General features: G+C 48.0%; 1 protein-coding gene across 3 annotated transcripts in view; it reads right to left on the bottom strand.

Moving 5' to 3' along the window:
• Positions 1–24,369, bottom strand: part of LOC135391614 (guanylate cyclase 32E-like) — a 548,591-nt gene that overhangs the window by 355,040 nt on the left and 169,182 nt on the right. For all 3 annotated transcript variants that reach the window (XM_064621932.1, XM_064621934.1, XM_064621933.1), the window contains exon 3: positions 4,549–4,732. In XM_064621932.1, coding sequence (XP_064478002.1) covers positions 4,549–4,732 — 184 coding nt within the window. The remainder of the gene's footprint in view (positions 1–4,548; positions 4,733–24,369) is intronic.

Below are 24,369 nucleotides of genomic sequence, written 5' to 3' on the forward strand. Positions count from 1 at the left end.
CTCATGTGCGACGGCCTTCAAGTTGACTTGATTTTACATGTCTAGACTATATGGTGGAGAAGCAGAGGTGACAGATTTCGCCGGTGAAGACCTAGTTGAAGTGGGCAGGTTGATGGATGACGTTGACGATGTTGGCATCCTGCTTCCTCCACATCACCGTTGCGCAGCTCACACGCTCAACCTGCTAGCTACCCATGATGCTTCCCCCGCGGAGAACGATACCGATGCCAGGGCATCGAAAAGTGCAATCAAGAAATGCACCACACTGTGGAATCGGTCAGTCAGCAGCCGCAGCTGACATCATCAAGAGGTACTGCCGCATATACCTAGGACGACCTGTTGTCACTCGATGGAATTCACTGACGATTCCCTCGAGTGTATTCTGAAGCTAGTGTATTCAGAAGGGTATTCTGAAGAGGCAAGGAGTTGAACTGAACACCATGCTGTGCACGCTTGGACTCTCGCTTTTCCAATGCCCACAAGACGTGACATTCATCGAGAAGTACTAGGCGATAAGCGTTAACAAAGATACTCAGTGTGCTTTTAAGACTGCGAAGTATGATGCTCCTATGCAGTCTTTCATAGCGTGCCATTACTATGTAAATTAGTGTCATCCCTAAGCGTTTTTGTACTAGCGTAATAGAAACAGCGATGAGACGAACATATACGTTGTCCTTGCTGGTTCCTCCTGCTTGGGGTTTTCACGCCATGATTGCAGATGTTTGTTGAGTGCGTCACAGTGCCTCAGAAAAGATGTGTTGCACATATAGGTTATGGAGCCTGTAGCTCGTGCTCTGGACATTCTACAAGGCGAGAAAACGATGTACATGGGGTACATGATGCCAACGATTATAACGATTATACGGTCCTCAGGCGGATGCTTGAATATCAAGCTATGAAAGGCCTCAGATACTGTGGACCACTGGCTGCTGACCTTCTTGGCGGTCTCCACAAAAGGTTCGTGAGTCTCGCGAGGTGTCGTTTTTTCAAGCATCGCAGTGAAACTAACAGTTCATGAGCCTAACAAACGATCCAGCGCGCACAACGATGATGCCAGAGCAGAAGACTTTTCGCATTTGCAAAGACGACATCTCACTCGCAGCCCGACAACGAGGAGCTGTCGCGCTTCCTCTTGCTGCCTGAGGACTTCAACCTTGCTGCCCTCAAGACGAACTTTCCCAACATACACCGTATTTTCATCAGGACGGGCACGACAGGTCCCTCTAGTGCGTCAGTCGATCGTCTTTTTAGTGTTTGTGCAGACACGCTCACCAAGCAGTGCACAAAAATCACTGACGGTAATTTTGAGCGAGAGCTCTTGTTAAGAGTCAACCGCAATGTTTAGCTCAGTAAACTGAAAAAAAAAAAAAACTGTTATGCGTTGTATATCCTCTTAACGAACGCGTTACTAGTGAGACTCGGAGACTTTCAGGTTACCTATTTTTTTTTTTTTCACAAAAAGTAGCGCATGGAGTATCGCGTTACTTTTTAGGGGTAACGGTAGGGGTATTCCGCTACTTTTAGAAACGTGTAACGATATCGGGATTTCGGTACTTTTTTGCTCAGGTAGCGCGTATCGGTATTACGCTACCTTTTTCGGGTAGCGGGTACAACACTGCCGAAAAGAAAGCACAGCCGCTGTTTTGTTTCAGCAATAACAATACATATCTCGAGATTTAAACTGTATTCTGTTCTGTAGACTCTTCATTCACGGGTGTTCTAAAAGTTTACAAAAATGACTTGAAGAGTATAAGTAAACAACAAGTATACCAGTTGATAAATGTATATAAGTGTATAAGTAACCAATAAGATCATAAGTGTGCGAGGTTAAGTTTGTTGCCGGCAATAAATATTTACCATTTTCTTTCGTTCTGTTCCTTCCAATAACTTTACCCACTCTAGAATGGAGTGGCTCTTAGTATAGTTACTTCATTAATGAAGTAATCTGCCTATAGGTTTTTCTGCAAAAGCCTCCCACATGGTTGATGGTTCAGACTTGGCCCATGCTTGGGCCATTAGTAAAAGTAACTATAGACCAGTGCTCACCCAAGCAAGCAATGGCTGATAGCCGACACTTGGCAAAAAGTCGGTGGTGGTGGTGGTGGTGGTGGCGATAGGGCTTGCCGTTGTCGGCCTCACGTATGTGGGCAACGTCACGACTGACGCCCTGGGGGAATGTGCGTCCTGGGCCGACTTCTAAGGAAAAGTCGGATGACAGCTGGCCAACTCCTTCGGCCAGCCAACGCTGGCGCGCTGTTGCATAGTGATAGGCAGAGCGATGTTTGGCAAGCCGCCGGCCAGGGGACAGATCCTCACCGAGAAACGAGCTCGTTGGTGAGGCACTTGCCAAGCAACGGCTAGGTTGGCAGGCCAAACTCTTGCCACGCTTGGTCCAATCTCGGTATTGGGGAGAGGGTAACGCGGGATGGTGTAGCAGTGCATAAGTTTGACTTTCGATGGACCAAGTGTTCAAACCAAAAACAGTAAGAAACACAGACGTGATCTTCATGGTGAGTTAATACGACAAGCAATTCGTCATTTCAGTGTTGTCTGTGCACACATCGAATTAAACTCAGACATCTTACGCTTCATTTTGACTGAGAGGCAAACAGTGTCGACTCTCGAATTCGTGGAAGCTCGCGCTACAACACGTGTATAATTTCTGTTCTTCCTCAGGAAAGATATGCAATTGCTTTTCTTTGTGAGCTGTTTAGTCCTAGAGGTCTCGGTCATGTTGCGAGCTTTTATTATTCTCCTTCTCTATTATAACTTCTTTTTTTTTTTTCAGTTTGAAACGACGTGCACTTTGCCCTTTGTGGGAATTTGTTGTGCTTTAAAACGCCGTGCTCACTGTCCGCTGTGGGAAATGCGAGCAACAAACAAAGAATGATACATCGTTACCTGACTCCGCGGGGCAATTGAGTATGAATATGAGAGACGCCGCAGGAATGCTTTTATCTGTATCTCGGCACAATGTAGGCTGTCCAGTGCTTGGCAAGTCACTGGCCAGGGTACAGATCCGTATCAATAAACAAGCGTTTTGTCCGATGATGTACCAACCAAGGCCAGGTAGGCAAACCTAACTATTGCCAAGCGTGTCCCGGCCTTTGTTTGTTGCTCGGGCAGTCAACAGCAGCCCTACTTTTACCCACTGTCGTGTCTAGATCGGCTGCAGTGTGGCCCTATGTTGTTTAGGTCGGTATTGTGTGATGGCCCGATGTTGGAAATAGCAAGTTGGCCCGCGTGAGGCCAATGTCAAAATCCATTCTCGGCCCAAGCACTTTTGAGGGGGATGGACCGACAACGTTTAACATCATCTGATGCATTGGCCCGATTTCACATCGATCTTGTTTTTCCCATTGGGGTCCTCCTGCAATCCTATTATATTTTTATGTATATCGCCGACCTATTCCCCTCTGTGTAAATTCAATAATGACAAGTCAAACAGCATGTCCTTCACCTCTCGAATCTGTTCTTATATAGCTGAGAGAACTGAGACGATGGTGCCTAGCTGGTGACGAATCCTAGTGCAGGAAAACCTTGAGCTTGAGAAAACAATTCTTGTATATATGAATACACCACCCCGCATTCTTCTCCACAAACAATCTCTGAATAGAGGTACCTCGGCATCACATTAACAAATGACCTGTCGGCAGTCTTGGAGCACTCACATTAACTCACTCGTATTGCAGCGATCGCGAATTGCAGCGGTCGTTGTGGCGTAGGTAATTTCGCACTGACTTGAGGGTGCATGTTTCATCGGTCCTTGCGTTCTCCCTTCGTTGGTTCCTAAGCTCAAGCCACACCGGCGCACTACACCGTGCTGCACGAAGACGACCAGCGGAATGCGCCACAGGTCGTTCCACGATAGCTGCAGTCATCTGCACCATCGTCAAACACATCGGGATACCAGATTCCTTGAGTTGAACATCCGTTTGATACTCCGGTGCAGGTGAGTGCTGTGAATACAAGCCCGGTAGATTTTGTTGACCAGGTTTCATGATGGGCGTCCATTCGGCTATGTCGAGCTGCTTTGTAGCAATACGTATCACAAAGAGATGCCAAGGTATCGGAGCTTTAATCATTGATTAAAAGCATCGATATATATCGATGTTCGCGCAATCTATCGATACACAAGGAGATAAAGCAGCGATCACTATACCAATACGCACGTTTTTGTGAACGTTATTGTGAAGAATACGATGTGTGATTGGGAAATAAACGGAAGAGGATAAGGTAGAGAAGGAGCTCTACATATTCTTCCTGGAAACGCAGACCTAGTGTGAGCGTCTTGCTTGAAGGCCCGTCCTTACACGGTAACGCTCACGACTTTACAGTTATTATTTTTAAATACTGAGAATATCAACAATAAATATATGAATAACTATATTGATGTATTTGATGTATTTCCATCCCTTGTACGCCATGCTACCGGTGTAACGCTCGCGTTTGATTACGACTTATCGTAGTGCATTTCGCTGCCTTTGTATTTGACCCGGTCAAAATACTGCTACAAAAATTGCAAGGCTAAAGAAATAATCTACTTACATATGTGATCATGGGAATGTTCCATGCGTCGGCGACGAGAGCTTCGGCGTAGCAGCTCTCGTCCGGTCCGATGAAGGCAACCACGCCTTTCTGCCATAATGATGTCATCTTCTGAATGGCCACAGATGTCCCCACCTGACCGACGTTCTCGGGCTTGAACGTGAGCCGATAACCAGGTAGCAGGCTGCGTGGGCAGTGGTTACGATTAGTACGATGATGAGATTACCACATAAACAGTGTTACGATTGCAACTTTGTATAAATGAAGTATTAATGCTGGGGTATGCTACGACATCCCGGCGTTCAAAACCCCAGATCTCAAAATCTACAATACCAAAATCCCAAGTCGCAATACCAAACTTTATACAGGGTGTCTCAGTTAAATCCCCGTGCTAAACAACTCGCGGACGGGTGCACCAATCGAAGAACTTTCTTTTTTACAAGTATCTGTAAAATACTACCTACAAGCTGCGCACCGTGTGAACGAGTGCGGAGGCGCTCATTATTTAAATAAGAATTCAAATGAGTTTCTTGAAAAACATAACTTCTAAATCAGGGTGCCGTCGGCATTAAAATGGATACTACCCCTGTTGGGATCTTCAGTGGACACCGTTTCTATAAAAATGTGCCACCCAAGCGGGTCATTTGTTGCAGTAATTAATTGGTTTCGGTTTACATAGTTTTGTCGCGGCGGGTCGCGGTCAAGCCCAAAAGTTCGGGCCAGTGCTGTGCTAGTGGAAAGCATGTGATATCAAGGTGCTATGCGATAAACTGTGTTTCGTCCGTGCGATCATAACAGAGAAAGGGCGCATATCAGTAAGATACGTGGGGTGGGGGACTTTCGAAGCCTGTATGACGCGGTTACTTTTTCTTCAGCACTCCCCGTTGCGAAGTAAGCTCAAGAACACGTAATTCATTGGTGGATAAGGAAGTGGAAGAGCGTCCTTTTGCGCTTCACCACCACAAGCCGCGACAAAAATATGTAAACCGAAACGAATTAATTACTGCAACAAATGACCAATCGCACAACTTTAGTTTTTGCAAGTATCCATCCGATACCATCTACAAGCTGCGCACTGTGTGAATGAGTGGGAAGCGCTCATTATTTAAATAGAAATTCAAATGACTTTCGTGGAAAACATGACTTCTGAAGCACGGCACCCATAGGGGGCAGCACCCATTTTAATACCGACGGCGCCGTGCTTCAGAAGTCATGTTTTTCACGAAAGGCATTTGAATTTTTATTTAAATAATGAGCCCCTCCCACTCATTCACACGGTGCGCAGCTTGTAGATGGTATCGGATGGATACTTGCAAAAACTAAAGTTGTGCGATTGGTGCACCCGTTCGCGAATTATTTAGCCCGGAGATCTGAGACACACGGTATATCTGCGAGGTCTAAGAATGACGTCTTTAAAAACACACCCTTAAAAATATCTTCACTGCATAACACGCTCCTAGCCAATCATCATCCCAAATGAAATCGTTCTGTCCCACAATTTCTTGAAAACGGGAGGCGTACGCATTTTTGTGACAATTATGTACTGCACAAGTGTTGCAAAAAGGCGTACGCCCAGGGAAAACCCAGGGAAAACCTCAGACAGCACAGCCGGCGGTAGGATTCGAGGGGGGACCTACCCAGTGAGGGGGAACCTACCTGTGCTGGGAGATCCCCCCCCTCTCCTGGATCCACCAATGATGTCCGTCGAAGTCGTTTCAGCGGATGAAACACACATGCCACAACGCACCTTAGCGACGGTTATGCTAAGCGGGGCGATCACGCCGGAGCAACACAAAACGAAGCGCAGTTATTGGTTCGTTTATGGTCAGGTGCGGCCTAGGTACTGCTCTAGTGAGCCCTATATTACTTCAAGTTTCTCAACTGCGGGTCCCCGCGCACGTTCTAAGCGGTGCCGGGATTGGAATGCGTGATTTTGGAATTTTGATCATCTGGGATTTTGAACCAGTGGATTCTTAATCGTGAGATTTGAGGTATCCCCTATTGCAGAAGGCAAATGTGAATTCATAATTTTGCTGGTACGGTGTGGCGCTCCTTATTCACATACATTCCAAATAATGCACGATATCAGACAGGTGCTAATATTTTTGGCCAGGTGATCGGTGACCGCGCAGATCACGCGATGAAACTTCACTTGGGAGCGCCATCTCTGTATTATTCTTGTTTGTATTTGTATTCCATCAACAACATATAGGCTCACAGAATGCATTTTACATAGGGGCAGGTAATTTGGCCCTTAAGACCAAAGAATCTTCGCAATTTTCTCTAACAAAAGCAGCATTTTGTGACATTTTAACGAGCTGACGTTCCACTTTGGCTGGACGTGTCATCCATAAAATGACGTCATAGAGACGATTTCTAGGTCAAAGGATAGAGCTGGGTAAGGACTCCAAGAAGCGACGTTCAATAGTTCTCGTAACAAGGCCCTTTCCGTTATGTTTTACGGTGCCCTCTAAGGCCGGAACTTCACTAAACGAGATGCTCAAAGCCAGCCACTGCACACAACCACACTGTTATCGCTACTTCTTTTAGGAGAGAGGTGACGTACGCCCTCTCTTACGAAGGACATACTTGCAAAGTGACTTGAAAAAGCAAACGCCTCCAATTTCCAAGAAATGATACAATTGGGAATGATGGCCGACTGTAGAAGCGTAGATGGAGAAAACACAAAATTCAGGCTAGCTGGTGAACCGCAACACATACGAAAATTCCGATCTACAGCAGCACACAGGGACGACCCAACAGATTAGCAGGCACAGCTAATCCGTTATGTCGTCCCTGGTGTTGCTATATGGCTCCCGGTTTTCTTTTCTATTATCGAGTAGAAGCATGCTATGTAGTGTACGTAGTACTCTTTTTATAATGCGAGGGGCTTTGCCAGGCAACTCGGACGATGCGGACAGCAAAACAAGAGCGGCAAAGTGGGTTTAATCATCGAAAGCTTTATGGAAACGTACGCATTCGCTTTCACTTAAAAAGGAGCGTGGGAGTGCTCGAACAAAAACAAATGTGCCCACGCGGAAGAGTAGTAGCAGAGTAGAGTAGGAGTGAGAGTAGGAGTAGGATTACAAGTTTAGGATACATGCTCGCACCAAAACTACGAGCGCAGAGCACAATCCTAGTGTTTAAAAGAGCTTTCAATGTCACGGATCAGAAAAGCTGCTTCTCTCTGCACGTCACGTAAGTCACCAAATGGTGAGGCGAGCGCCCCCTTTTAAATGCGATAGCACTTCTGAGCGAACCCTACGAGTTTGCTCGAGGCTTAATATGTCGCCGCATAAGCTCTGCACTCATCGGCTGCTGCTTGAAGATCACGTGTTCAACCGCGGTTACCAAACCGCCGCGAGATTTTCCGTGGCCAGCTCCCGTGGTCTTGTCGCCACTATATGATGGCATTCCACGCCGAGACTAGGAGCTGACACGTATTCGTACGCGGGCGCCGGCTGTCCTATCTGGGTGTTTTCGCTGGGGTTTGCTTAGACGCCTCAAGACAAATGTCAGCACAGTTCCCTGTGAAGTCCCCCCCCCCCCGGTCTGAACCACCGCCGTGAGAGAGGGCGCGCCTACAGATGTTACACCGTGGACGCAACGACACCACGCCGGCGCAAGCAGTTGTCAGTCTCGTGCCGAGGCGTGTCGAGGGGCAGCGACAACTGCGTGCGAGGGAGACTTCAGAGCAACGCGAAGCGCGTTTGTGTAAAATGCGACTAGCTAAGCGGGGAGAATGTCTCGCGAAATCGACGAAGTGCACTAACTTCATCTACAATGCAATCGGGAGCCGCGCTAGTAGATCGTGTTGGTTTAGGTGAAACATAGTGCACGAACGCGACAGGAACACGGACATGTTTGTGCGGTCCACCCGTGTTCCTGTCGCGTTCATCCACCATTCTTCTCCTTCTACTCACGAGATTTCCGAAAATATGGTTTACCGAGTCAGAGGGGAAGAGAACGTGGTAATAGGGGCCCTCAACATGCAGCGCCTGAATGCAAATGTTACCGACATAGGCCTGTTACCCTGAAACAGGGCAGCGGAGTAGGGATCGCGCTACTTGTTTCAATTGGGAACGAAACAAGTATTTCCGCTACATATTTTCGGTATGGCGATGTTCTCACGTTACGGATACTTTTGCAGGTCATCTCGCCGACAACTGTACTCTTTTTTTTTTTTTTTTCAGCGACAGCTGTTAAGTGCTCAAACTCGTGAAGATCCTGTATCGTACGTCGCATTGCCGAAGCCCCTCTCTCTTGGCGCGAGATGAAGCGAAATAATAATAGTACCGTCCTCGGCCAGAATCGAACCCGCGATCTCCTTTGTGCTAACCAGCGCAAACCAACACATTACCGACTGAGCTAACGAGCAACACGTGTAAACAAGGGGAATTGGTAACTTCCGCAGCTGAGTAGACAAAGACAGAAGGTTAGAAAGCAATACAGTACAACACGTCAACGGTCTTGTGTTGTTTCCTAACCTTCTCTCTTCGTCTACACCGCTGTGGAAATTCGACATGAGCTAACGAGTTCGGCTATCAAGATGAAACGAGCAAAAGAAGCGAGATACAGGTTGCTCATTTAGAGTGTCACGTTGACTGTGACGTCAGAGAGCTGGGAGAGCGGATCGTGTTGTACATTTTGCTGTTTGCGTTTTCTTTGCATTGCGCTCGTAGCACAAACAGCTAGATACCAAACAAAGTCAACTGCGACATACTTGAGTGCAATTTTGCTTAATAGAGGCATGTATGCGGCAAAATTTTGCGGTTTTCCGTGGAAACGAGAGCAACAAGCGAGCCGCTACGCAGGTCCAACTCGTTCTCTATTGGTGACGTGGTTACATCATTGTTCACACCACTTTTCTGTAAATACTGCTTAGGCAACCAGGCTGTTTCATAGCTGTGCGTGATTATAAAAAAATATTTTGTACAAATTAGTGGGACGAGCGCTAGCACCCTGCCTAAACCCTGTGCTCTTCCTCAGCAAGCTCTCACACTGACAGCAGTATCAGCAACAGTTTCGAGACGTACCATGCATAATCTTCGCGTTTTCATTCATGTTCTTCCACTTTTCCCCCCACGAGTCTACCTTGCGTTCGACTTTTCTTTGCTCTCTTTTTCTTTTTTAGTAAGCGCATATTCTCCCTCCCTATTCTTCGTTGGGGACGCATGTGGACGCATGTGGATAATGCATAATGTAAAAAAAAAAAAAGGAGCTACGGTTGAACACTGATTTGCGACCTCGCAATTTCATCACCCCTCACAGAGCCAGTCATGGCAACAGTATTTGTAACAATCGAAAATAGATCTCTAGTACGTTCATATCACCAGATAAAATCATGACTGCAAAATTGTTATTGTGGGGAACCACCAGGGTGACAAAACATTACAAATGCTAACTGTCAATAGCAGATATCCATTCTTCAGGTGCTATTGATGAGGTGTATTTGAAGTATTTTGATCAACGTGACTCAAGACTGGTTGTCCCAATACGCTGCCTCTTCTTTGCTATCTTTAGACAGATATTCTTAGAATTGCTTTGTAAAAGGGCTAAGCATTGCTTTGTCAGTCGGCTGCTTTCACTTGGCGTTGGAATTTCCCAACAACCTTTAGCTTCAGCTCCCATGTCAATGCAGTTATTCCCTCGCAATCGTCATTCCAAAATATACCTGACAATGTTTTGAGAACGGGTGACAGAATTTTCAGTAAGAGTGCATGGTACAGCAACTGCACCTAAAACTGCCGAAACAGTAGGCGATACGCAAAACGTAAGGTATCAGTAGTATCAGAAGAAGAAAGAGGAGGAGGCTGCCCTTTCTCCTCAGCGTAAACACTTCTTTGATTACCTTTATGTAAATTTTTCCTTCAAGCATGGAAGTACAATGCACAGCATTACTGTCAGCCTTCATAAACAGTAGACTTAAAATAAATTCTCAGTGCAATAAAACGTTTTGCTAGTGAGCTTGAACATAACGTCAGTGAACTTTTTAAATTCCATGTTGCCACCGCGAATCAAGAGAATGTTACGGAACTATTTAAGAGAATCTACCTCAGGAAATGTACAGAATGCTTTGCTCTTCACATTCATTACAACATCAACACTATGTCCCCAATGTACTCTGAAAGAGAAGAATTCGAAAACTACTATAGGCATCCAATTAACCTTAGTTGTTCACCACAACACCCGTAGCTACCCAGACGGTCTGAAGTGCGGGCGCAAGTCCTCACAAACGGTGCGGGCAGCATTTTATGGCGGACGGAACAAATTTACAAAATCTGTCTCATCCACTTGAAAGGCATCCTGATGCCATCGCGTCCATGGGGCACGGTTTGCTGCTTGTATGATCACCCAAGCGAAGGATCCTTCCGCCACCTGTCTTTGGCAGCTTCAACGTCAGCGACTCGTTAGGACTAACGAAACGACGAACATTATCGACGCTTTGCTGTGGTCCCAATCTCTGCTCTTCGTTTAGCTTCCTCGTTGAGGCTATCGTGCTCGTTAAGAGCCCATACGTGTTGTGATGTCATCGTCCTGAAGGAAAAACAGCTGCCAACGAGGCTGCAATCTTTTCGACCAATGGGGTTGTTTAATTTCGTCTGGATAGCTCGCATAATTTGTCTGTGGCTTTTCGTTGTCACTTCATCATCTTCTTTCTCGTTTTGATCTGCATCTGCTCGAGAATATCTCACAGCCCTCATGTAACCACCGGTGTGAATACCATGAAAGGGAAAGGGTGTCCTTTTGTACACAGTCGTGGACCAATACATGTTCGTTTTTGTAGAAATTATGTTTCTGCAAATCTCCTAACGAAGATGTTTAACATTCTAACGAGTGGGTAGACTCACTCGCAAGGCAAATGATCTCCTTCGATCGTTACTGGAACGAGAGATTACGCCCCTGTCGCGGTAACGAAATGAGCGCGTCATACACCACGTGCTGGAGTTCACGAAAAATAAGTTTAGCCAGTCTATTGACATCCTTTGGACGTCCTCTTTCATGAATAGACTTCCTTTGGACTATTGAATATACACCCTGTCTGTTTCAATTCTTGAGACATCTTTTGGACTATCGTGCATCCTTTGTTCCTTGGCCCGTCAATCGGAGATTGGCACCAACAGTCGATAGACAACCTGCTATAGAAAGCAAATAGATATCTCAAATTGCCCGTCTATTGACTTTCTATAGACTGATGATAGCGGACCTACTGAATGTCTCAAACCGGAGGCAGTTACAAACACAGGCGTTATCTTGGTGGTGAGTTAGTACTCCAAGCAATTCCTTACATCGGTCTTGGATGGATGCGTAATCGAATTAAGCAGGGATACCTCAGCCTTCACTCTGACTCAGAGGCAAGCAGAACACTCGAATTTGCGGAAGCTCGCAAGTCAAGCAATATATGGTATCTGTTTTCTCTTAGGAAGGAGATGCTAATGCTACGTGCTCAGAGGTGGACGTCCTGAAAGCACTGGATTTAAGCTATTGCCAATGACACAATGATTATCCCCGATCACCCTAGACGTGTGCCAATGATGGCCACGTATTGCTTGTCAGCATAGGTTAAAAAACATCAATACACATTCACACAACAGGGACTCAACATAATTCCAAATTCAGCTTCAACACATTACAGTTCATGAATCCGAATTGGGTGAATATAATGATGATTGAAAGGCAATCGTGGATCAGTGGCCAGTGTATAGTCAGTCTATGGAAGGTCGGCAGAAAGAGAGGCAAGAAATAGACAGGCAATGGCAGAGATCATTTCCTTTTCATAGCAGGTTGTCTACAAACTGTTGATGCCAATCTCCCATTGACAGGCCAAACGAAGGATAAACGGTAGTCCGAAAGACGTCTATAGACATGAAACAGACAGGCTATATATTCAATGGACACTTCGTCTACAGGCATGCTATAGGTTGGCCATAATTTTTTTCATAAGGGATCGAGTGCCTCGTGCTTCGTTAGATCATGATCCATGTAAGCGATGAATCCTGTGAGCACGTGAACACATTCGTTAGGCAGACGACACCGTTGGTCGTTACGCGAGCGAGAGATTACGCCTTTGTCCTGTTAACGAAAAAAGCGCGTCACGCGTCACGTGAAACGTGTCACATGTTCGTGTTAACGAGAGCCCAGCCCCTCGCTGGCTCGCGAGCGATGGAAGCTATTAAGCCCCTTGAAGCATCCAGCGGTGACAACACGTCCCACGGAGCTGGCCAGACAAGAACACTGTCCTGTCATCCCTACGAATTCAAGTGGAGAGCAGAGAAGATGCCCTTCGTCACCGTCAGCGGCATGTACCAAAGGACAAGGACAGTACCGACGTCTTGCAAGCTCCCTTAGCTTCGGCAGCCGCCCTTCCTGTGGCTGTGGACGCTGAACGAGCGTCAGGGCACAGCGTACACCCCACGGGCGCGCAAACGTCACAAAGGGCTTGCGCCATGTGCCGGAACACAACGGACGGCTGTGCAGTGCGCACAGCGCCGGAAGAAGCGCAGTCGCCTGAGCAGAGCGCGTCGCAGCTGCCGAGCTTCCGCAGCGTTATCATCAGGCACGTCAGTGTCGCTCTTCCGCTGGTTTAATTTGTACGAAATGCGACGGTCATCACTTGACAGTGCTATGCGAAATCCAGCCCAGACCTAGCCCAGGTGTATCTGCCCAGCCGACTGCAACAGTGTCGACGTCTACAGGAGGAACGTTACTTCAAACCGCAGCGGTGCAGGTCTTTGGGGCCACAGGCAGCCCTTTCGTACGTATCTTGCTCGGAAGTGGGAGCCAGAGATCATTTGATAGAGACAGTCTCTCCCGCAAGCTCGGCTGCCCAGTCCTTGACTCTGAAGAATTGGCCATATTCTCCTTTAGATCAACTCGACGGCCTGCACGTCGCAAGTTTAACATAGTTTCGCTCCGCATCGCTGGGCAAACACAATCACTCGAGTTGGACGCCCTTGCCACCTCCGACATCTGCAAGTCACTCAGTCCTCCTGTCACTGAAGATATGAGGCGCGTTTTGGAAAAACGCCCCTTGCACCCTGCACCAACGTCATGTTCTTCACGGGATGTTGACATTCTAGTAGGAGCTGATGACTACTGGCGATTCCTTTCCGGAAACATCCTGCCTCTGACAGAGAACCTGACGGCCGTAGAAAACATATTCGGCTAGGTTGTCCAAAGGTCAACGTTTAGAGATTCCCGCGTTGATTCCTCAGTCGCCGCAGTATTTCTCGCTTTGTGGACGCGGATATGGCGCCTGATATGGTAATGTGAAGACTCGATGCGTTAGGCACTACCGGGCCATGCACATCAGGTAGCAAGGAGCCCGATCTCGACCTCTTCGAGATACAAATATCGCTACGAAGTACCCTTAATGTTCCAGGAGTCCGGCCTTCCCCTGGAAGCGAACAACAAGGTCACTGCCGAGAAGCGGCTCAAGGCGCAGCTGCGACGGCTCAGCAGCGCACCGGAGGTGCTAAAGCAGTACACTATAATGAGGGAGTACTTCACTGAGGGTCACGCGGAGCCAGTGCAAGGCCCCGATCCCACAAGGAATCTATACTACCCTTCGCATCACGCTATCGTGCGCCAGGAGGGAGTCACCATCAGGATCAGGATTGTATTCAATGCGTCGTATCACACTCCTAGATAGCCTTCATTGAACAATTCCTGTCGAAGGGGCCTTACCTAAACAGTGATCTATTGCATTTATATCGCTTACGTTCCGCTTCTACCCAATAATTATCACTTCGGACATTCGGAACGCCTATCTGCAAATACCCATTCGTCCGGAAGACCACGACGCGCTCCGCTTCCTGTGGATCTCTCTCCGACTTACCGTCTGAGGCAAACCCGCACCCACAACTAAAGGAGTGGCGCATGACCTGGGTTCCATTTGGGGCATCCTCAAGTCCGTTCCTCCTTGCAGCACCACTTGAATGCAACAGGCCCGACTTATGCGTCCACCGCTGCACGGCTGCGCTCAAGTTTCTATGTGGATCACCTGGTAATGGGGTGTGAAGACGCCACAGGAGCCACCACCATATGTAGAGACACCAAACACATACTTGAGGAGGCAGGAATGGAAATTCGGAAATGGGCTTCAAATTGCCCGTCCTTCAGGACCAGTTTACCCACGACGAAACAGCGTATGATACCGTCGCCAGCGCAGGAAGTATATTGCGGATTCTAGGCGTGCCATGGAACAGGCAGGTGGAGGACATATCGATACCCGCCGAGTCAGTCCACGCATTTCTCAAGGACTCTCCACCCACCAAACGTGTAGTGTTACAAACATTTTCACTGCTCTACGACCCATTTGGCATCGTTCTACCCTTCACAGTGGTTGCTCGGTTGCTGTTCCAGACAGTGTGGAAGCAGAACATATCTTGGGAAACGCCCATGGAGCCACACATGCAAGAGGCTTGGAACAAATGGGTGAATGGCTTGTTGTCTCTCACAGATACATCTACCAAGGTTGGCCATCGGACCACGAGACCAATTCTTGGACCACCACTTCTTTCCGTATGCCAGCCCACGAGCATGTGGCGTTGTTGTGTACGCCCGCGCCCACAAGAGCGATCATTGCATCAGGGTCTGTCTGTTGATCGCCAAGCGTCGAATTGCTCCGCTGAAGGCAGTCACTCTTCCGCGTCTTAAGCTTCTGGGATGTCAACTGACCGCAAGCATCTCTCATCGTATCCGCAAAACACTGCATGTCGCGACCGAACAGACAGCCTTCTGGGCCGATTCTGAGACCGTCCTACATATGTTGCAGAGCGCTTCCCGCAAATGGCCACAGTTCGTCGCGGAACAGGTACGAGAAATTAGATCCATCACAAGCCCAGAACAATGGAACTACTGCGATGGTAAGGCCAACCCTGCGGACCTGGTATCGAGAGGAGTGTCCGCCGAGTGAGCTGTGGTGGAGGGGGCCACCGTGGCTATCACAAGAAGATAGCACATCAGCGTCTCATGGGGCCCACTATCCAATATTCGACATAGAGGAGGCTTGCTGTGTAGTCAGTGCAGACAACCGCTGTCCGCTGCTTCTGCTGGAAGACTACAGCTCCCTTAAGCGTCCTCTGAGGATCACCGCGTACGTACGCAGGTACATCTACAACCTGAGCCATCGGTGAACGAGACGCACCGGACCGCTCAGAGCGGAAGCATTGACGTCAGCAGAATGTTTCTCGATACGTGACACACAAAACGAAGCACTCCAGAACGAAGTGGCAGACCTTAAGACGTCGGTTCCTGTATCTCGTTCGTCGTATTCGATATCGACATTCGATATATTCGACATTCGACGATATTCGACATCCCAACCTGCTACCATCCAAGCATCGCTCCAGAGATCTGCTGATCTTGGACGTGCACCGACGGTTGCACCACGCAGGTACATCAGACACCCCCACTGAGCCAAGGCAGAGATACTGGGTGCTCAAAGGCCGCCAGACTGTTCGTCGCGTCTTGCATACGTGCCTGCAATGCAGACGTGCTCGGCTTTGACCAGAAATGGCGCCGGTGGCTCCACTTGCAAGAGAAATAGTAATCCGAACGTCCTCCTTTGATGTAGTCGGGATCGACTTCGCGGGACCACTCTACGTACCAGACGCCGGAAGCTGCAACTTAAAGGCATACATCGTTCTTTTCACTTGCGGCGTTACACGCGCGATACACGTGAAGTTGGTATCTGGAATGTCCACGCACCAATTTCTACCTGCATTCCGACGATTCGCCGTAAGGCGAGGTGCGTCATCTGTCGTGATGTCCGATAATGCCCGCACCTTCCACCATACCGCCAGCCTCCTATCCATACTCTCTTCCCCTTATATCCAGGACTTCGCCGCTAACAACCGTATTCAGTGGATATTCATAGTTGTACGGGCGCCTTGGTGGGGCAGCTCGTGGGAGAGAATCATCCGGTCCCTCAAAGAAGCTTTGAGAAGATGCCTCGGAAGACGGTGTTTGAACTTCGAAGGTTTTACTACCGCGATCTGTGAGGTTGAGTCCATCATCAACTGTCGGCCATTGACGGATGTTTCCTCAGAAGTGGACGATCTTGATCCTCTAACACCCTCGCACTTCTTAATCGGACGAAGATCAGCAACTTTTTCGGACCCGTTAAAGGTCGCTGCGCCGCACAATGCGTTGGAGCTGCGGCGCTACTTCGGAGTGATGGAGCAGATGCGCCTACTGTTCTGGTCAAGTTGGCGCAAAGAATACCTTCTGCAGCTCGGAGCGCAATCCTGAAACGCAGCTGAAGCTGAATGACGTCGTCGTGATCAACGAGATGGGGGTGCCCCAGATGCTCTGGCGACTCGGTCGCGTCACACGACTGACTCGACGTCGTGACGGTGCAACGAGAGCCTCCGAACTAAGATTAGCCAGTGGGTCTTCAATTATCCGCCCGGTTCAACTTGTGCACCGCCTGGAAGCAGACATCCCGTCATCGGCGGCCCGGGAGGATGTATAGCAACATGAGGGGTAGGATAGGGCACTGAAACCAGCACGAGTGGATGTGTTAAGCTACACAGTTCCACGCGAATAAACATTCTCTCAACCAGCATCACGACGAGCGGTCATACTTTGTAGTCCCATCTTGAACAATTACCATGGGAGGCTTCACCACTTGACCACTAGACCACCAAACTTCACCACCGATTCACCACCAGAAAAACTGGTTCGCGGCCATTTTAAAGGGAGTCTTCGGTTTGCACCTAGCCAATGATGATAAAATTCCCGCAACCCGTACGGGAAGTGTAATATATTGCGTCTTCGTCAACGGCATAGACACGCTAGTGATTGCCAAGTATACGTCAGCTGCTTCATTCTCCACAGGCCTCTACTGTCCATCGTCGGAGAATGCCCGCGCAGAGCTCATAAATGCTAACGCATTTCAATGACAATCTGCACAGCGATTTCTGCCATCATTTTATCATTATTATTTTTTCGACAGATAAATAGAAGGTGGAAAGAGGCATTGGTTGTACCCATCTTGAAACCACGCAAGCCCCCCAATGCCCTATATTCTCCTTTCGCCTTATGAGCCTGACAAACCGGATGGGAAAACTGATGGAGAGAATGGTTTTGCATTGCCTCGACTGGTAGCTCGAAAAGCACAGTGTGTTCCCTCGTGAAATGGCTGGATTTCCTCGCCACCGATGCTCCATGGATCCAGTTCTCGACCTCGTCTCTACAGTCCAACATGCTCGTGCTCATCGGCGGCTCGTCGTATCGGTTTTCATGGACATCGAGCGCGCGTATGATAAAGTCTCGCAGATTTGTGTGCTGCACGCCTTGCGCTTTTTGGGGGTACACGGTCGACTCTTCATCTGGCTCCAAGACTTCCTTACGAACCGAACTGTCGCTGTCTGTACATCCCAAGGCCAAAGCCCTAATCTCCAGTTCATCAAGGCGTCCCACAAGGAAGCATTTTGAATCCAACATTTTAATGTGGTGACGGTCGGCCTACAATCGGTAATTCCTCGCAAAGTGTCGTTTTCCGTGTATGCGGACGACGTCGCCCTTTGGACAGTAGGAAAATCACGCCCAGCCATTCAGAGCCGCTTGCAGCTGACTTTAAATAACGCCCATATGTACCTCACGCAAGGCTATGCCAGTGCGTCAAGCTCCCTTTCATACGCCAGGACATACGCAATGACAAATTTTCCTCTTTGGGTTGGTGCCAAGAAGCTTGGGCCTGTACCTTTCCATCTCCTTTTGGGCGTTGTACTCGACTCGGACCTGCGCTGGGCTCGCCACATTAAGCACCTTGAAGCCAAAGCGCACGAATGGCTTCCTGCAATTCAACGTATTCCTGGCTCAGGATGGCGCTGTGATCAGCGTTGCCTGCTCGCAGTTCACGCGGCTTTGGTGAGGGCAACCGTGCTTCGCAGCCTTCCCATCCTGCACAAGATTTTAACAACATCATTAAATACCCTTCGGACTCTGTTTGCTCGAAGCCTTCGTCGCTGCCTTGGAGTTTCGAGAATGGCTGAAACACGGCAAGGTGCTGGCTGAAGCTGGTGATCCTCCGGTTGAGGTTCGACGTGAACGTGAAAGGGCTCTGCACTTCCTACGTTTGCGTGCTCAATTTCCCCGTCACCCGCTCCTCAGGAATATTCGATACCGCCCTGAAAGCGACTTCTATCGAGCAGCGCAGAGGACTCGCCAGAGTCTCACAGGCTTCGTAGCTAAGAACGTAACACCGCCGGGAGCCCCCTGGTCTCTGCCGGTACCACCGACCTTCGTAAGCCTTCAGAACCTTCTGGAAGGAGGAGATCAGGTTCTCGCTCAATTCCTTCGAGCCCATTTTTATGCTCTGGTAGACGAGAAGTTTTCTACGTGTACAGCAGCATACACAGATGGCGCATCCAGAAACGGCAAGTCAGCCGCAGCATTCGTCACCTAATCCGAAGGTGTACTGCAAGGACGACGCGTTTCGCATCCAACTTCGTCAACAGCTGCGGAACTCTATGCCGTGCTTTTCTTTCTGCAGCACATCGTTGATTTTACACCGCGGGAATGGGCAGTCTTCACTGACTCAAAATCTGCACTGCAAGCTATTGAAAATTCCGGCGCACGAGGTTCATCCACGACCCTGGTCACGAATGTGCTAATGGCTTACCACCCTATGTACGAAGCAGGTCACAGGCTGGTTCTCCAGTGGGTTCCAACCCATTGTTGTGTCGTGGGGAACGAGCAGGCTCACAGCGCCGCAGAAGCAGCTCTCTCGTATCGGAAGCGGACCAGTATTGCACTGTTGGGAGGAGACCGTCGTTCCATTCTGCAACGGCTCGTGACACCCTTGGCTTCCCGCCAACGGACAGCCGATATTCTCTCCCCCCCCATCTACCCTGAGCAGAGTTGATCGGAGGCTCGCTTTCCGCATGCCACAAAACACCTCTCGTCAAGATGCTGCATTAATTCATCGAATGCGACTAGACGTGTATTTTACATCTCAGTGGCTTTACCGCTTGAGACAAGTTGACTGTCCCAGATGATGTCACTGCGGTGCTCTAGGGGATCTGGAGCACATTCTTCTTCATTGCCCACACTACCAGCCTTCCCCCAGAACCACACTCTCCGGATCTCTTAGTCATCTGGACTCTCGCTTGTTCTCGCTATCAAAATTGCTTGGTCCCTGGCTGAATACTACCCACCAACGCTCTGCGCTCAAAGCTGTTTTGACCTTTTTGGACGCAATCGAACTTCGATCCTTATTATGAAGGGTCTCATTATTCCATTCCCCACATCACCAGCAATGAGGTAGGGTATCGCCAGTGGCGATAAAGCTCCTCGTTCATCATCTTAAAAGAAAGTTGTTGCTGCTACCACACTTCAGTGGCATACTGTACACTACGCCAATATGACACTCTACAAATTTGTTGGCATGATTAATTTGGCAATCCCTCTTCGTGTCCCTTGTTCCTTAGAGAATCCGACCGAAAACCGTACTACTTTCAACCCCTCTGATACAAACCCGTCCAAGTGTTAACCCTTTTTCGCTTTATCTTCATATCCCGCGATAAAAAGTTTGATGTTGGAGGTGGCTTCCGTGCTCCTTTAATACAGTCCTATCCCATACAACTTAAGTTGTAAGACATCAGTAATATTAAGACTTCATAAGCACGATAAGGCTACATTATAGAAACAATGAGACATTTTAGTTATTCGTTCACCAAATGAAACCAACCAACAAGTAAGACCTTCACGACCGTCGCAAAGAGAGACCTAAGGTGGTTAAAGGTCGTGTCCGCAAGGAATCCAGAATTATGAAGTCAATGTGATATCCACTTGAAGATGCCTTCAAAGAAGAAAACACCAACAAAGTTTCGCAAAATTCGTTCGCGTTTTTTCATAAAACGTCGAAAACATCAAATTCGAAACAAACTGCCAGCTGCCGGTTGAAACGGCCCTTCCCTGTTTCTCCTCTTCTGGCGACGTATTTTGGTATTTCCATCCGCATTCCTAATCGCTCAGCTGACAGCGTCGCCCGGCTGGTTGCGATCCGATACCAACGAAAGCATGAACGCAGATGTTTCTAGTGACTGTTCGGCAGCAGATTGAGAGTCGGACGACCGCATTTTGTGATGGACAGCCTGGCTTCGTAACCGACTCCAGTGACGTCTGTCCGCGCACTGTTGCCTGAAATCAGCTGGAAGCCGGAAGCCGACTGCAAAATCCCATCACATCCATTTTCTAATGTTCCTGACGGGGGGGGGGGGGGGGGGTCTATTTATTTTTAGAGGAAAAGTTAACCAGAAAGGACGGGTTGCTATTCCTTCTTAAATCATTCCTTAGTGGGTAGTCAAGTTCCTGGGGTAGTTAGAGTATGGTCAGAGGCCTTCTGCCGCCGCACCCAGGATGCCGCAGGCTGCTGAGGAGACCGGCATCACGCAGGTAGTGGACAAGCGCCGCGGTCACACCACCGGAGCGTGTGCCAAGTAGTGTTGCGAGAGAGATGCGACTGTTTCGAAACGAAATATTCCGGTTACATGTACTGCTTGTGACACGGTTGTCTGAAACCAGCACCCCGTGGTTTGAACCATCTCAAACCTCCAGCTGTTACAAGGTCATTTATCTCTCCACATTCCGTCACAATCCGTCCTCTGCTCTTGTGATGTATTTCATTAGATCGGTCAGTACATACACAAACTACTCACTTGGAGCTTTCGCTGCCCTTGTCAGAGGTCATCGAGGAATATCATAGTACTGAAGTTTCAGAATCGACGGGAATGAATGCGATAGCCCTTTCAACAACCCTAGCACAGCAAATTCAACCAGTAGCACAAGTTCGACACATTCCACATAGCTGAGTTCAAGGAAGGAAGGAGGGAGTCGCAAGCATTATGAGTACCAGTATTCCACAGTAAATACGCTCGCTGCGTACAAATAAAGGAATTACATATTTAGATGTTGCGAGACGCGTTCTTTTATACGGCATGATAGTCGAGAAATTTCGGCATGCTCTTCACTGCCCCCTCAATTCGCAACCGTACGTATCCCATCAGACGTACTTTGGGCTTCAGATTTTCTACTTCTCTCTCTCTTGATCATAATGGCGTACGACTGATTCGGCTTTCATTTCATCTTGTCTTTCCTCGTTATACTCGGGGTCAAAGAAATGCTAATGAACAGAACCTATCTCGCGCCAAGGTTTCTCGCCCACGACTGCGTCGCCAAATTGCACTAATGTGTGACACAAATGCTAATTTCCTACATTATGTCATTACTGACTGGGAGAGCGAGGGTAGTTACTGCGAAGTAAAACCCGAGACAAGGAGTACAAATTCTCGTTACACAGCAGCCGTTTAATGGACGGTAACCCCTATACTAAAGGAGGGATTATTGACACAATTCTCTCGTGTGGCTATCCGAATGGACCTATTCCGACTATAGGCATATGAGCATGCTCCGCCACGGCTGCCATATTACGGTGTAGGTAAGCGGTGTCAATGTTGCGCGGACGTTCGAGGGCGACACTTGACGAAGCTTCATACTCGTAATCAGTACAATACGCTTTCACTCTTTCCGCATTCTTTTTGCAAGCTTCTCGTGCTCCCACGCGACATGCCAGTCTGAAAAGTGGCCCTCCCTCATTTGGGGTTAGAATACGACGTTTTACATTCCGACGCCAGGGGCGACATGTGCATGGAAAAGGTCCATTAACACCTTAAAGAGCCTACGCCCGGTTGCTTCTTGTTTCCAAAGAATGAGGTTTCGGCGAAACTGGGTTGGCACTTGTTGCATTCACGGACGCGTTCAACAAGTTCGCGAGAGATATGGCTTCTTTCAATGCTAAGCTGGTGGCTCTGTAAGTCTTCCTTTAATATACCTTGAACTATGCCCGCCATAACACATGCCACACTCAAAAGTGAACACATTGCACAACATACTCGCAACAGCAAAGGACTGGGTTGCGGTGATTAATATTACAGCCTTTGAAAACAGAAGAAGAAGGGAAAGTCTGTCTAACTGGAAAACATTGGAAAAAAATTAATATAATCCTAAAAAACCAAAGAAGAGGATTCGGGTTTCATTGGCGCATAATCCTAAAAAAAACAAAAAGAAACGAAATGTCTGGCGACAGCTAGTATGTTATGTGACGCATTGTGATGATAGGGAATGACAACAGTCTTAATGACAGACGCTTCGTTAACAGGGTCATCATCTAGCACAATTTCATCACTGTTGTGCTTGTCGTTGGTAGCACTCCAATGTTCAAGAGAATTCAGACTAGAGAATTTTCGTAACGACAACAGGACTCTATAGATGCGATAACATTTCTGTCATAACCTTGACATAACATTGGCGCATTCACATAACATGACGCATTCATAACATTGACCCTGTCATAACATTGACGTGAAACACTGAAATCGACATGATGAAAACAGCTCTTAGAAGCAGAGGCATTTCGGCATGCTCTTCACTGCCCCCTCAATTCGTAACCGTACGTATACATTATATTGGATATTGACTATTATACATATATATTTCGGTGGAGGCTTTCAGTAGTAGTAGAAGGTAGCTCTCATGGTGTAATTGTTATCGTCTCTGACCGGAAATCAGAGGCGGTGTATTGGGATCCCACTGCTGGCGCCTCTTCTTCAACTGCCATTATTCAACTGACTGGGATGCTTTTAAATATCTACGCAGTGAGAACATTGGAGGGCTACCAACGACAAGTATATTGCTTTCGTGAATCGTCTCGATAACAGGATTGTACCCGGTAAAGGAGCACGCGAGGCGTCCTCTTAGGAAGGGTCGACTGTATAATGTTTAGTCGCGCATAGTTCCTTAAAAGACATCCATCGTTTTGAGCGCCTCTGCCACGCAATTCTAGATGAAGCAGGACTAGAGCGAAGACAACCATTGACTATTATACGTATATATTTTCCTACGGAAGCCCAATTTCACTTCCTGGATGCACTTCAGAACTCGAATGCCTTGAACATAAATCAACATCTTCAGCTCGACGGCTAGCTCATAAAATAAAAATCATTCGACGATTACGATAGTCGGCAATACGAAATTTGAGTGCAGCTGTTGATGTTGAGTTATACGCCCCTGTTTTTATTTTTCACGCATAGTACTTTTTTCAGGTATAGCTCTCCTATCACAGATCGTTAAGTAACTGCCGCGATTTTGACGCCGCCACTGTACCAGACGGCCGGCCTGGGTGGCTCATTCGGTAGCGTGCCCGCGTTCTGATCCCAAGATAGCGGGTTCAAACCCGGTCGAGGACGGTGGCAGCTTGGTAGGAGGGTGCAAGTTGCTCGGACACGCCATCTTCCACGAGGGACGTTAAATGTGGTGTGCCGTGTGTCGAGATTTTGACGCATGTTCAAGAACCCTGAGGTGGGCAAAATTAATCCACAGACCCGACCATTGTGTCGTCGTTCATGATCACAGTTGTCTCGCGACGTAAAAGCCCCGAACTATTAATTCCAGACGCATGTTTGGAGCCCAATGGCTGAATGTCAAGTAAGCTTTGACATTTTGGAGCGCTCACAGAGCTTTGATCTTTTTAAGGCACGAGGTATACCACTTCACACCAAGTGATTTTGTGACAAGCAACAAAACTGGGCAAGACGTTGAACTCGTCCTCTGACGAATTCTGCTTTCCCAAACTTAACGTTCTATACGAACGAAAGATAAAACAGAACAGGAACGAGAAACACGGAAATCAATATCATGCTCAGACATATCTAACACACTATCCTCAAAAATCTCTTTTACTTCTGCCTCCTACGAAGTTCACTACCTCCCAAGAACTCGGATTCTTGCTTGCAAATTTGCTGCAATTATCAT

This window comes from Ornithodoros turicata, chromosome 4 (genome assembly GCF_037126465.1).
Source record: "Ornithodoros turicata isolate Travis chromosome 4, ASM3712646v1, whole genome shotgun sequence".
NCBI lineage: Eukaryota > Metazoa > Arthropoda > Arachnida > Ixodida > Argasidae > Ornithodoros > Ornithodoros turicata.